This window comes from Cicer arietinum, chromosome 2 (assembly GCF_000331145.2).
Source record: "Cicer arietinum cultivar CDC Frontier isolate Library 1 chromosome 2, Cicar.CDCFrontier_v2.0, whole genome shotgun sequence".
NCBI lineage: Eukaryota > Viridiplantae > Streptophyta > Magnoliopsida > Fabales > Fabaceae > Cicer > Cicer arietinum.
In genome coordinates this window covers 50206002-50221650 of record NC_021161.2, presented here as the reverse complement: position 1 = coordinate 50221650, position 15649 = coordinate 50206002, and the positions used below count along the sequence as shown (strand labels likewise).

Here is a 15649-nt window from a genome sequence, read left to right as displayed (position 1 = left end):
AGCCCTCACAAAGGCAGACTTTTGTGGCTGCAAAAGCCCTCACAAATGCATGTCTTTTGTGGCCGCAAAAGCCCTCACAAATGCTAACTTGTTTCTGGCACTTTGTGGCTGCAAAAGTCCTCACAAAATTTTGTGACCAGCTTCTTTGTGGCTGCCAAAAGCCCTCACAAAAGCCACCTTTGTGGCTGATTATACCCCTTTGTGAGGGCAAAAGCCCTCACAAAATGCTTGTTTTCTTGTTGTATATATATATATATATATATATTATAAGAAACATAAAAGAAAAAAATTGGAAATATTAACCTAACAATCTGTTAAATTTTGAATAAATTTTTTCTTTTTTGCATCCAACCAAACAATCAACATTGTATCTATTAACAAAATATCTACCATATGTATAGAATAACAAAACTATAATTTTGTTAAATAAAATAAAATAAAAAAATTATAATTGTCTAAAGAAGCGATCTATTAGGTAGTGTCAATTAAGTAGAAGATGACAAAATTACGAGGAAGTTAAAAAAATAATAAAAATCATACTTTTTGATCCACAAATTCTATTTCAATTGCAAAGTGAATCATCATCTCAGTCAATCTACAAACACATAATATTAATATAAGAAATAAAATTTTATCTCATGATTAATGTGGTTATTTAGAGATATAATAAAATATTACCAACGATGCACATTTGCATGCATATTTTTTTATGAGATTTAAATGCATTTTTAATATTTCAATGTAAACAAAACTATATGTAATCCATATCTAAACTATAAACAACATATTTTTTTATGAGATTTAAATGCATTTTTAATATCACAATGTAAATAAAACTATATGTAATCCATATGCTAAACTATAAACAATGTCATAAACGTAAATTAAGTTTGAAGCAAATAATATTGAAATAATGCATACATTTATAAATCTAAATGATATGTACTTATCTCTCTTGTCTATATATTCATCTTTGCCTTTCAAGAAAAAATTATAAATATTACATAACAAAGTGATAAGAACAACATCAAATAAATGTATAGTCACAAGATAACTATATAATAGATTTTAATCGTATTTCAAGTTCAATTTATTTTATTGGTTGTTGAAGGTTATTTCGATGCTTTTATCTTTGAATGAATATAACCTAAGTGGAAAAAGTAAAAAAAAATCCATAAAATACAGTCAAAAGCAAATCAAAAATTGGTCTTCCAATATCATTAATTAGTTGCAAAAAAAAAGTTCAATAGAATAAAGGCAAGAAAATTTGCCTACATACAAATTGAGATAAAAATTCACCAACAAAACAAAAAGTGAGATGGAGAGAAGAATCATAATAAGAAAGGCACTTTTCTATTTCAACTTTTGTAAAGTAATTATATTTTAATGGACAAATTATATTTAATTAGAGAAAAATATTTGTGGAATGTAATTTTTTACCTTTTGTGAATTAATTAAATACATTTTATACTTCTCTAATAATGAACATTATCTTAGTATTAAAAAAAAAGTTTATATTTCAAATTAAATATGTTTACTTAAGGAAATAAATTATATCTCTAAAAACTAAAATGACATCAAACAAATCAGAAAAAATCAACATATTATTATGCCATTTTTATTATTCTATATCAACCTAAAAAAACTTCAATGGAAATATATCCACTCAATAAGTTTTTCGAAAAAAATACTTTGTATTTGTCTGAACTTGTCATGTGTATTATCATCTTGACTTAAGACAATTGTTTATATTGCAGATGGAGATGGAGGTGTAGATTGTAGATGTAGACATTGATTCACAGGAGATCATATGTTGTACTAGTCAACCGAAACACTCCATTAATTATATTAACTATATGAATGTCAACCTTTAGTGCATATATAATATTCTATTGGACTTTCTCTTACTTCCTGGTCGAAATCAGAAATCAGGATATGCACTAGGATCTTCAAGTATATGCAGCGTATGTTTGGTTCTACAATAACCATAACTGATTTTGGCAAAATAGATTTTAATATAATTAATTTTAATTAAAAGTGAGTTGAATGTAAATTAATTTATGTTTGAATATACTAATGTAACAATGAATTCGTTTTGTTTGGATAGTCTAGATCATAATTGATTTTGGATGTATAATAACCAAAAAACTTAAATAGTTTTTTAGTGTTTGCAAATATGAGTTATTTTGATTTTACTTCTTTCAAAGTTATTCTTTCTCATAATTTTTTTTTAATTAAATGTACTGAAGTGGTTGATTTTTAGTGACGTGGCAATAGTTGACTGTATCAATCATGTTGACCGTCCATCTTTTTTTTTATTTTAAAAATAAAATAACCTTTAATTATTATATTAATCCATAAATTAGGGTTTAAAGAAGTGGAAAATGTCATAAGATTTCATTGTTTCTTCAATGGCATGTTGTTATTTCTCTCTATAAATCCAAAATCATTACTCTTGGACTCCACATTCTTATTCCGGCCTCTTCACTCCCTCACGTGCTCCCATTTTCACACCTCAAACAACAAATAGTATGGATGATTATGAAAATGAAACAAATAATTTATGGGTTTACAATTTTTTATGGAAGTAATGAAAGGGTGATCATGATTTTCATAGATGTAGTCCAATTTATGATTTTTGTCTATTTTTATTGTATTTTATTTTTATTAATTATAAATAAATGTATAAACATTAATATTTTATTGATTTAAAATTAATATTTCCACATTACCATAAGTAACCATGTCGGCAAATATTAACCACATATTTTATTTAAAAAATTCATGAGGGATTTTTTTTAAAAAGTTATAAGAATATAAATAAAAATTAATTTTACAGCAACAAAAACCAAAACGATCGATACAAAAATCATATCTAAGTTAAACCAAAATAGGTTTAAATATATAAATTTAAAATTAGATTTCATTTTTATTTTATATAACTATTAAAATTTATGTTGTATTAATAAATTTAATTATTAATAGATTATCGACAAATTGAATTAGAATGCATATTATAACAGATTTTTTTTTTAATAATCCTATTAATTATTAATCATAAATAAGAATTTTAAACCTATGTTAAATTGTTTATTTGTGATACATTTTTGTGGAATAGTTATCTAGATACATACATATACATATTGACATTAAAAAATATGTACCGAAAACAAATTAATATATATACACCACGTCTATCCAAATTGATATATAACACCTCACTTATGCAAATTGTCATTTGTTAAAATCTTGTTATCCAAACAAACACAAAACAAAAAGAAACATCTTTAATGGAATCACTTCAAATTAAATTATTAAAAGGTAAAAAATTAGTTGTGTAAATGATATACGCTGTTGATAGAATAAACTTTATCGATCTCGATTCTTCAAAGTCATCTATCGATTATATTTTCCTACAAAAAATATTATCCAATAAAAAATTACACTTTAAGATTAATTCGTCTTCACAAGTAAAAAATTTCTTCATCCTCTTTCATCTCCACCCACCACTTTCAACACCCCGATTCAACCTACATGTTTCATATACTGAAATTTTTTTATCTAAAGAAAATCCATAAAAAAGCTTATTAAATCTTGAACTAAGTAAACCACCGTCAATTCAAGGATGATGCCAAAAACATATTTTTACACCATTACTCACCTCTCTCATTAAATTATCTTCAAACTAATGCAACGTGGCTAAGAATGGTAGAGAAACTTCAGTTATCATTTAGAAATTTGAATATATATAACATCTAGTTTGTTCATATGTCATCAATCCGTTGTCGTCCAGCGGTTAGGATATCTGGCTTTCACCCAGGAGACCCGGGTTCGATTCCCGGCAACGGAACTTTTTTTGATATTGGTTTTTCCATGCTACTTCGAGTAACAAAAGTTGCATGGGCTATTTTTACTATAGGAAACATTCTCGATTGTGTTAAGAATATAAAAAGAAAAATTTCCCCTGTACCTCCATTTTTATACCTATACCCCCATAATTTTTTTAAAATGACAATTATGCTCTTATTAATTCAAAATTTTTATTTTTATAATTTCATCTTTTTTGGAACTACAAAAAAGATTTCCGGTACACACTTTATTTTTAGAAAACTTTTTTTAAGTTTTTCGGAAAACTTTAAAAAAGATTTCCGGTGCAGAAGTAAAAAATTGTACTACGGAAAAACTTCATTGCAACCCAAAGATTTTCGGTACAGTGTTTCCAGAAAACTTTCTCAAAAAGATTTCCGGTACACCATTTTTTAAATTTTATTATTTTTATAAATGATAATACATTAGTCAATTATTAACGCATCATAAATATTAATTAACACACATAAATATACCATAAATAATTAATAATTAATACACCATTCAATAATTAATACACTATTAATACACCGTAATAATTCATAATAATTCATAATTAATACACCATAATTAATGATTAATACTCATTTCCATAACAAGATCTATAAATTAGTTAAAATCAAATAAATACTAATATAATAAATAAAAAATAAAACAAAAAAATTATTTTAAAAAATATTTATAAAAAAAATCAAACAACTACTGGAAAACATGTGGATAAAGTTTTTCGGTGATTTCCGAAAATGTTACGTTGAAGTTATCCGAAAATGATGTTCTGTACTGGAAAACTTCTTTCAAATTTTTCGGAAATTTTTTTTTCTTTGCTTATTATTTCTGTTCCGAAAATATTAAATAAAGAAATAAAAAAAATTATATATACGAAGGTATTTTAGTATTTTTCTTTTACTTTTGAAGGTATAAGAATAAATGGGTATAGGGGAAAATTTTCATATAAAAACTCGGTGGAATGTTACAAGGCCTAACCTGGAATATGACCAACATGTTATGCTCTTTTTATTTTTATTGTCATTTCATCTATATCTATGTAATGATAGAATATATGTAACTATTTTTGTTAGTCACCTTTTTTGGTTGTTGACCGAAGACTAATGGTTTACATACTAGAGTATATTTTCTCACGATTGTTTTACTTTCTCTAGACTAGGCATCATTAAGTGTTGCCGACCCGCTACTATCTTTAGAGAGAACTTGTAATAACTTCCTAAAGTAATGTTCACTAAAATATGTTACAATATCCAATGATATAATGAAACATTTCTCTCAAATATTAAAACTTTAAGAATAAAAAAATAACTTTTGAACTCGAACAAATCTAATTTTAAACTTTTTTTTCTGAAATATCTAATATCAAATATATCTGGAACTATCATTTTTGTTTATAAAATAAAAGATCATAAATTTAAACTTATTATATATATTTATATATTAAATATTTCTGAAACTATCATTTAAATTGCATTTTTGAACAAGTTTCAAATTATTTATCACTTCATAAGAATATACAACAACACTCAACATTGTTTTACTTTTCCTGAAAACATAGGAAAACTTAAAATAGTTTTTTTTAGTAAATAACTTAAAAAGTTTTTAGCTAACACATCTTCATAGAATCCCATCCATCTTTTACTTATGTGTTTCACATATATTATTAAAAAAATAGTAAATTTATTGTATTTATTTTATATATAAATGTTCCTAAAATACTATTTATATATAAACGTTCCTAATAAAAAAAATATTTATAAAAGTAATAAATAATAAACGCATACAAATAGTTTAAAAAATATATATTTAAGGACAAATAGTGCCTATAACTAGATAGAAACATAAGAATTAATTAAAGAGAGATAATGATTATTGTGTTCAAGTATGGTTTCTAACTCAAAAATATAACACATTTATTTATTATATGTCGGAATACAAGCGTGGGATTTACATTTAGTTGTCTCACTATAATAAGAACAACCTTGTTGAAAGGGATCCAAACTCCCACACATTACTTGGTCAAAGAAAGGATGAGAAGACCAATGGAGATTAGCAAATGACTTATTACATTAGATAGCAACACAAACAAGATCGCAACATGGATCATGCGGTTCTTTTTATTTCCAAAGTCTTCTCATATTCTTCAATGGATTTGAAAAGCTCTGAGAAGTTTCCTTTACCAAAGCCTCCACACCCTCCCTTTTGGTACTCCTTCCCTTCATCATCCTTGAGCATGCATCCAACTCTCTGAATTATCTCTATAAATATGGTTGGCCTGCACATTTTACACACACAAAAGCAAGCCAATCAATACCAACAATATTTAATTAAAGGAAATGCTCACATCAGGAGTACACCATTGATAATGTGTTTTCCGGCCAAAAACCAATTTTATAGGTCAATTAGAATTTGTGAGCTTTTGGAAATATGTTGTGATAAATAGCACAACAAACAGAACAACAGTGTGAGAAGGTAAGAAGACAAAAACACTCTCAATATATAGAATCACAAGGCCTTGCTAAGTTATTGTCATGTCAATGAGCATTGTTTACTACTCAATTACATGAAAGCATGAAATCAAAATTAATGATAAATCACATAGCCGCTGCAAAGTCATTGGATTCTAATATACTATCAGATCCCTATGCAAAGGATCCAAACTAAAACATAATAATCTAAATTGCCTAATAGTTATTTGTTTAAGTTGTTATATACTAATAATTAATTAAATCAAGACAATATTAACAAATTAAATAGCATGTATGAATAAAATATGAAAATAAAAGAAGATACCTATCTCCAACAGGCTTAGTGAAAATCTGAAGCAGAGTACCCTGATCATCTTTATCAACCAGAATCCCAAGCTCCTCACACTCCTTAATCTGTTCATCATTCAAAACATCACCAACACGTTTCTTCAAATTACTATAATAAGTTGGTGGTGGTGAAGGCATAAACTCAAATCCACCAATACCACTTCTCTTCCTCATCTCTCTCAATGTCTTGAATATATCATTTGACATCAATGCTAAATGCTGTAACCCAGCACCTTCGTTGTGTTCCAAATAAGTTTGTATCTGACTCTTTCTTTTGGTACCGTAAACCGGTTCGTTCATCGGAAGCAAAACCGTTTCTTCATTGTTCGCTAGTACTGTTGAGTTCAACCCACTCTCACTCGTTCCAACGTCTTCCGCTGTGAATTCGGCGAATTCGTGAAAACCAGTGAATTGTTTCACGTAATTCAGTGCTGATGAAAGTTCCGGTACGTTTCCGACGGCGTGGTCTAGTCGTTGGATTCCGAAGTCGATTGATTGGTTAGAGGATGTTTCTTCTACTGGTTCGAAGCCAGGGAGGAACCAGTGGTTAGGGTTAGGGTTTGAGGTTTCGATCGGATCGTTGTAACTGACATAACGCAAAACGACGTCGCCGTAGAGTTGAACTTCAGCGAGTTTGACGCGGTTGTCGAGGACGACGGGAGGAGACGACGGGATCGCGCCGTGGTTTACGCTTGTTGTGTAGGCGAATTCGGCGTCGTCGACTTCGATTGCGACAGCGCGGACGCCAAGGCCGTGGGAGGCGGAGAAGGCGAAGGAGGTGGGTGCGGAGAAAGATGGAATTGAGGCGGTTGGATGAGGAGCAGAAAGAGAAATTGATGGGGAATAAGCGGCGGTGAAGAGGAAATTGAGGTCGCCGGAGCGGAGGAGATAGGAAGCGTGAGTTTGATTTCCGGTAGAGAGGTCGGATTTAGCTACGATAGGCATTCCGAGTCCCCATGAGAAGCGGCGTGCGGTGTTGGTTGCGTCGGGGCACCAAAATTCGACGTGGTGGAAACGTTTCACTTTGAACCGGTCTGATTTTGGGTTGGTTCGGACGAAGTTGTTGAACCCAACTAATTTAAACCCGGTTTGGGTTTCTATGGTGCCCATGGTATTGAGTAAGGAGGAGGTTGTTGTTGTTGTAGACTTAATTAGACTTGTGGTCGAGTGTATGATTTCGTGTTCTTCGCAGTGTTGCTATTCTTATATTGTGGGAAGGTGACGCGTGGCGAAATGTGATTGGTTGCGTAAGTAACTGGTTGGAAACGTGTGTACATTGCGTACAGAACATTGTTAGAGGACGAAGAGGAGGGGAGAAAAGCAAGTCAGGCTTTTTGTTTTGAAGTAAGAAGCAAGTCAAGATAATTTGATAAGAAAAGGACTTGCTTAGGATATATTCTGATCTGTGAAGGAGGGAGGAAAGAGAGTGTAATATTTGCTAGATTTAGTTTAGACAAAAAAATATGTATACAGTTATTTAATCTAAGTTTAACTATTTTCGTTTAAATTTATTAAAAAAATTTAATTCAGTTATTTAAATATCATTTATTTAGATTGTTAATCTTTAAAAAATATTAAAGTATATATATAATCTTTTAAGTTTAATTTTTTTTTTAAATTATTATAATAAAATATTAAGATATGATCGCAATAAATTATTTGTTTAAATTTCTTTGTAAGTAAAAAATGTTAAAAACAATAATTATATAAATATATTTTTATTACTTTATTTTTAATATTATGTATATTTAAATTATTACAAAGAAAATTAAAAATTATATAATATTTATAAAATTTGATGAATATTGTTGAAATAATTAACAAAAAAGACATATAATTGTACTAGTTATAAAATTTTAAGTGATAAATTTTTTTTAATAAACTAATTTTGCTGAAATTAAAATAAAAGATTAACAGTAAAACAAAATATAATTTAAATAATTAAAATATAATAAACTTAAAAACCTAAATAAAATTTTAGTTAAATTTAAGAAACTTAAGTTAAACTTAAAAAAGCTACTTATGTATTTTTTGTGTTTTATTTAAATGTAATTTGGCTATTATAGGTCACGGATATTATGTACATCACATCTTCTTCACCGAAAATTATTGCCGACTTACGTCGGTACGCATCTATGAGAAAGGTTTGAGGAGATTTTTTAACGATAATACTATTTTAGTGTGCCACACATGATTTTATTTTACTAAAATCGACATTTATTCATTACAATTGATAAAAATATATTAAAAATAAAAATATTTATCAATTAAATATCAAATTTGTTAAATATTAAAAAGACAAATAAATTTATACTATTAAATTAATTATATAAAATGGAGAGATGCATGTAAACCAACAAAATCAAAATAAATTTTATAATATTCGAATTTGATATATCATTCTATATAAAAGGAGTATTGTATTAAAATTAAAAATTACACAAATTATGACAAGAAAACATCGTTACACTCACAAAACTAATTCATAAAAAAAATATAAAAGAACAAAATTATAAATTAAAAATAACTCCAATACACTTTCTTTGTTGAATGAGACAAAAGAAGAGAGGAAAAAAAGATTGAGACATGAATGGTGTATTTTAGGGTGTATTTTAGAGAGAAAGATTGAAGAGATAAACAATATTATATAAGTTAAGCAATTTATTGATAAAATATTGGTTTGATTTACAAGTTTCATCGTTTTATTTTTATCAATTTACTGAATTGATTTTTGTTATTTTAAATATCTAACAGTTTTGAGAAATTTTGATATGAATATCTTATATATTTTTTTAATTTTAAAAATATTTCACTTTGAAAAAAATACAGAATTATCCTACTTTTGTACCTCAGTTGCTCATCGCAACTTGGGAATGCGACTTACTGAAATAGTTTTTTTTTCTTTCTATTTTAACTGGTGGTCGCATCTTGGGGATGTGACCTTGTATTTATTATTAATTATATTTATTATTATTGAATAATTTAAAAATAATTAAAATATTTAAAAATTCAAAATACTATTATGAAAAAGAATAATAATAAATTTAATAATATTATAAATTTTAATAATTATAATTATTAAACATGAATTGCATCTATCTAAGGAGCTGAATGACATTTTCGTAATTATGAGGAAAAACCTTGGCATTTCTAAAATGGATTTTCCAACGGTCATAAAAAGCTTGACATATGAAATGAACATCACAAAACCTTTATAAATGCAGCAAGCTCATCTTCATCAAATACACAACACATTGTATTAAAAATATCAAAGATCTTAAAGCTTTCAAGAAGCAACATCCATCATCTCTTCATATTTTCTACAATCCTACATTAGATCTTTGTTAATCTTTTGGGAAAGTATTTAGAATCAATCACTCTCATATCACATTGTAATTTCCACGTGAGATACACTTGGAAATATTTGAAATCTGATTGTAAGTTTGGTGAAGCTTAAGAATACACAAGTTGTAATCATCATCTGTCCGATGTTGATATGTTTGAACATTAGTGAAATCTTAAGGGTGTGAGGACTGTAAGTAGTCATCTTTGGGTGAACCAGTATAAAAACAGTACGTGTCAATCATATATTTTCCTTTCACTCTTTAGCTCAGTTCAAATTTGAAGGTTTTGAAAAATTCATCCTTTTGCCATCCTCTGCAAGAGAATAGTTTTCAAAACACTTGAAAATTATTTTTAACACCAAAATCTCTATTCAACCTCCCTTCTAGTGATATTTAGCTACATCAATAATAATAATAATAATAATAATAATAATAATAATAATAATAAGAAAATTATGGAACGTAAGTCCAAAATAGTATACGAAAGATTGTCATCCCATTTATCAAACCATGTTCATGATAAGGGGATTGTTTTCATTTCAATAATGGTTCCTAGAGCAAACGTAAAATGAGTGAATTGTAGGTGATTGAGAAATTGAATGCGCTTCTTACATGCACAAATTATGCACTATCACAAGATCATACAAAGTTCGATTCTAACATGATATGTGCATGCATAATGCAAGTTACGAGGATGGACCCTTCAATCAAAGTGAAGGTCTTGGTTAGGAAAAAACGATCGAACAAATTTATGACAATTGAGAAGAGTCTTACGATCAACTTAGCTATTAGTTATACAAACGTTTTGCTTCAGGAACCATTATTGAAATGAAAAGAATTCCAACTTATCATAAACATAGTTTGATAAATGGGATGACACTATTTTAGGCTTACGTTCCATAATTTTATTATTATTAATATTATATTATTATTATTCTAAAATCAATAAATCACATAATGCTAATATCACAATTCAATAATCTAACTAAAAAAAATTGTTCTGATCGCAAAGATTAATTGTCAGTCCTCTTCGACAACCAAGATTCTCATATTAAACACTTTACACTGTTTATTTTATATATCAGTTTATTTAAAGCTTATAGTGTATATATTTAATTTTGTATCAAAGTCAAGTGTTAATTAAAATATCATTTTAATATTTATGTTTATCATGTTATTAAAAATGTAATTCTATTTTATATTTTAAATTTAATTTATTAACTTATTTACTATTAACTATTTTTTAAGTTGTGTAAAAAAAATATTTCAATAACTCTCTTCAATCTTAAATATAATTAAAAAGTCAAATACATCTATCATTTATTATGAATTCATCCGGTGTGCACTTTCATTTTTAAAAACACATTCATGGTCAACTAATTTATGCGTATCATCAACTAGTTTATGAAAGAGTTTTTATATATGTATATCTATAATTATCTATAACTATAAAACACTTTTAATATTTTTTTTTATCTTTATTTTTTTATCACATCTATTATAATACATTTTCTTTCTTTTTCTTTCAATGTGTATATGTGATGTATGAGATTATACACATCATTTTCCATTTCAAAGACACTTTTAATTGAAATATCAAATCAAATCAAACATAATTTATCATTATCCATCATTCTATATTTTTTCCTCTATTTCAAAATTAATATCGTTAATATATATATATTTTAATATTAAAATCTACAATGATAAAAAGAAAGAAAATATTCATAAATCGATACAAACTACAAACATGCTTGTTCCAAAAAAATAAAAATAAATAATTAATAATAATGTTGTGCTGTGGACCGTGAACTTGTATTGTTACATCGAAGATAATGATTGAAATCAATCTGAATAATATACACAGTACACGTTCATTTGGATTGGAATTCATCTGACACACCGTGGTGGCTTCAACCGGACTAGTATCTTTAACGTAGTGACTTTACAATTTTTCTATAATTCCTTTTCTTTAAATGGATGTATTTTCATCCTTATACTGTTTATCTTACTTTTTATATCTTCTTTTTATTTAAACTCTCTATTATATTATATATTAAAATTTAATGTTAATATGTCTTATTTTTTATCTTTAAGAAATTGAAAAGAGACACGCAATCACGTGAATAATATTATTTTTAAAAGATCGTAAGACTGAAATCCAACCATATGAATGACATTTTTTTTAAGAGATCACGTACAGAGATACGTAATAATTGATTAATTATTAATTTAATAAATTAAAATAATTAATAAAATAAATTATATTAATAAAATTAAAAAAAATATTTTAGTAAAAAGATACATCAAAATTAATTTAGTTAAATAAATGTGTCAACACAAATAAAGTATTATATTATTTTAATAACTCATGTGTTTTTTTTTTACACATCAATGCAACTGTATTAACTTTGTATTTTTTTTATTAAATATATTTTATTTAATTTATTAATATAATTTTATTTTTTAATTATTTATTATTTTTTAATTAACCATGAATCATTTGTTATAAAAAAAAAATGAAATGACAACAAATAGTAATGCGACCTCTTATCAAAGAAAAATATATTCACATCCCCGTTTTGCAATCTCCTAAAAATCTAAGTTTCACAAAACAATAGAATAATTTATGTCACATTTCTAAATTAAAAATTTATTAAGAAAGATGAAAAATAGCTATGTTTATAACTCGAATGGTTGTCTTCTGTAAGATGTGGTAAAATAATAAAAGCGTTTATGCAATCGTGAATCTTAGCTAATTTCACAATCAAACTCAATAAAAACAAAATAGATACAGCTATAAACAATTATTGATAATTACAAAACATAGTGTATATCATAGATCATAAAACAAAATTGGGTAAACAGTACATTCAATATATACTAACAAGGGGATCATTAGGATCTTGAGGATTGTTTAGAGCCAATATATGTTCCTGAAAAGAAGATGCAGCTTCTTCCCTTTCCTCTAATTGCCCAAGTTTGTCATAGATCATGGCCATCAAGTAGAAGGCTTCAGCCGCCAATTCATGAAACTGCAGAGCACTCAAGATTTAAATAGTATTTTCCGTGCAAGAACAAAAGCAACATTTATTTTTATTTTAAATATGTTAAAGCAATAAACATTGAATGCTCAAGATTGGAAATTAGATAAAATAATATATATGAACATGTTATTATAAAAGATCCATTTTTATTATGAATTGCAATGATGATTCACATAATTAAAACAAAAATAATCAAAATTTAATATAAAATATCCAAAAACAAGTTACAAACTACCGCAGCCAAACTATAAACATAGGCACAGTGTATCATAAAAAAATGTCTCTTCCCACCAGTAAGGTATCCTAATTCCTATTTGGATTGAAAAAAAAAAGTAATTATTTTAATAGGACACCTAAATGGGGTGTTTAACACATGTTGTAACAAATATCATTGTCTAACATGTGTTGCACATGAGACGCATTTAAAACGAGAGGTGCTGCCTTTTCGTTTACAAATGGAAAAGAATAGATGGAAATTACACACAAAAGACTGAAATGCATAAAATATGCTTACCTCCAAAAGTTGGAGTTCTTGAGAAGCCTGTCTTAATGAATCTATCACAAGATTGGAATCTTCAAAGACTGAAATATCAATTCAAATGAGCAAATGTTTCTGAGAAATTTAACTTATTTCAAAAAGATGAATGTAAATTAGCAGTAAATTCAACTCAAAGAAAGCTGCAAATACAAGCAGCAATTAATGAGAAAATGTGATACAACCTATATAACTACAACCTATATTCCTTCGGCGGATCAGTTGGCAAATGTGTTAACAAAGGGAATACCAACCTTTTAAGAATGATAGATATCTGTTCACTTGCTTGAACGGGAGTATTGTAAATAATGTATATATTTATAATTATTGTTTTTAGCATCAATGAGGCCCAATAGGTTTAGACTATTTAAATGAATTAGTGCATGTACTCTTATTTAATTAATGAAATATTATTCAATATATTTTCTACAGGGTTCATCAATGAATAGCATATAGTAATTTACAATCTTCAGTAACATACCATTGAAATTTGTATCGCATAGATAGCATTTTGCTTCAACAATATAGGCCCGTGAGCGGAGCTCCAAACCTCCATGACCAAGAATTATCGGGAAAGCTCCATGGACGAGGTTTAGAGCCCTTGTTGCATGGCTTGATCCAAGAGAGAGCCATAGCTCAGCTAAAGTAAGAGTAGCTGAGGCTTTTAGAAGATCCAAATTAAATGATATGCAGAATGAGAGGCTTGCTAAAGCATATGGTAGCCCTAAAACCGCATTGCCAGATTTCTGATAAAAAAAAATAATAAAAATCAGGGATTTAAAGCAAACAAACTGTGGAAAATACATCAATATGAAAACTGGTAGTTTGGAAATGTAGAATACATCAATTAGTTTAGGATGTGCCAATAGACGCTGTATTAAAAAGAAAAGAAATCACTGTATAGTTAAATCAATAAGAAATAAAAAATGCATAAGTCACGACTCATGAAAAATATTTTTCCTTTAATAAAAGAGTGATACCAATGAGAGCTTATTAGAAGCATAAAGAGACATTATCAAAATATGTTTTTGTTTACTGAATATTAAGATAATTTTTTCTGTTTATTCAATTCTTCTCGGTTCATTTCCTTCTCATCTTGTGAAGGCTTGCTTAACATGTAATCTTAATTGTTGACACACAATTGTCATTTTGTGTGATGAATTGGAGAGGGGATGTCACCTCGCAGTAAATTGTAACCCAACGTCAAATTTTGAATAAATTGCTAGTTACCCGAAAAGAGAGCAAACAAGATAAAATAGTTTGATCTATAGATTACATGAACTGTGTAGCGTGTGTTAAACAGATGTGATCACATACCTTGTGAATCTCAGCAAGCAAAAGAAGAACTGAAGCATTCTCAACTTGTAGATTGTATTTGTAACACATGCAAAAGAGGGAGTGTGCCACAGAAGCTGCCTGAAAAAGAAAACCATCATAGGAAAATTAAAAAAAATAATTGATTGCACCCCCTTTTTTCTCCTTACCAGGCTAAGAAGCTATTATCTCTCCCCAAATGCTCTAATATATATAAGTCCAGCAATATCGACATTGGCAATACACAATGGACACATGCATTCAAAGGGGGTGGTTTTAATTCCGCAACAACAGTAACACAGACTGTTGCTGCTACCAACAAGTATACTTGTTTATGACATGAGAAACCTATAGAAGCCATTACTCGTAACTGCCATTTAAATTCTTTTTATTGCTTGGTCTATCAATCACAAATATAAGACTCTTGAAGTACAAGTCCATCTGCTCATTACCGTCATAGTGAGCAACCCATACAAATGGAACATGACAGATACGAACAACTCTTTTGCAAAGTACACATCTGAAGTCTGAACTTATGGGGGTTACCTACACCTATTTTATTGTAACTTTAGGCAATCATCATTTGTTAGTATAAAAATATTGCATCAGGGTAGAACCCAATTAAGTGACAGCGCTAACATCTTACACCACTTATTATCAATGAAAATACGACAAGCGTTTTAATATATATATATATATATATATATATATATATATATA

At 27.8% G+C, this 15649-nt stretch overlaps 2 protein-coding genes and 1 non-coding gene across 3 annotated transcripts in view; 1 reads left to right on the top strand and 2 right to left on the bottom strand.

The window, feature by feature from the left end:
- Nucleotides 1-3778: 3778 nt before the first annotated feature.
- Nucleotides 3779-3850, top strand: TRNAE-UUC (transfer RNA glutamic acid (anticodon UUC)). The gene has a single exon. It is a non-coding gene; the product is annotated as a tRNA-Glu (tRNA).
- Nucleotides 3851-5761: 1911 nt separating this feature from the next.
- Nucleotides 5762-7887, bottom strand: LOC101503806 (4-hydroxyphenylpyruvate dioxygenase). The gene is made up of 2 exons (XM_004491260.4): nt 6667-7887; nt 5762-6148 (listed from the first exon to the last, which is right to left on the bottom strand). Exons 1-2 carry the CDS (start codon nt 7797-7799, stop codon nt 5977-5979), a joined length of 1305 nt encoding a protein of 434 aa, XP_004491317.1. The 5' UTR covers nt 7800-7887; the 3' UTR covers nt 5762-5976.
- A 4919-nt stretch (nt 7888-12806) lies between these two features.
- Nucleotides 12807-15649, bottom strand: part of LOC101503464 (anaphase-promoting complex subunit 5) — a 12237-nt gene continuing 9394 nt past the window's right edge. Inside the window, exons 17-20 of the mRNA XM_012713190.3 lie at nt 14933-15031; nt 14097-14361; nt 13595-13662; nt 12807-13068 (exon numbers count right to left, since the gene is read on the bottom strand). Of these exons, the coding sequence (XP_012568644.1) occupies nt 12907-13068; nt 13595-13662; nt 14097-14361; nt 14933-15031 (594 nt within the window). The 3' untranslated portion in view covers nt 12807-12906. The remainder of the gene's footprint in view (nt 13069-13594; nt 13663-14096; nt 14362-14932; nt 15032-15649) is intronic.

Coding starts and splice junctions, on each gene's coding strand:
- LOC101503806 (XM_004491260.4), bottom strand. CDS start 7,799: ATGGGCACCATAGAAACCCAAACCGGGTTTAAATTAGTTGGGTTCAAC. Junction 6,149..6,666: donor ACTAAGCCTGTTGGAGATAG/GTATCTTCTTTT, acceptor TAAAATGTGCAG/GCCAACCATATTTATAGAGA.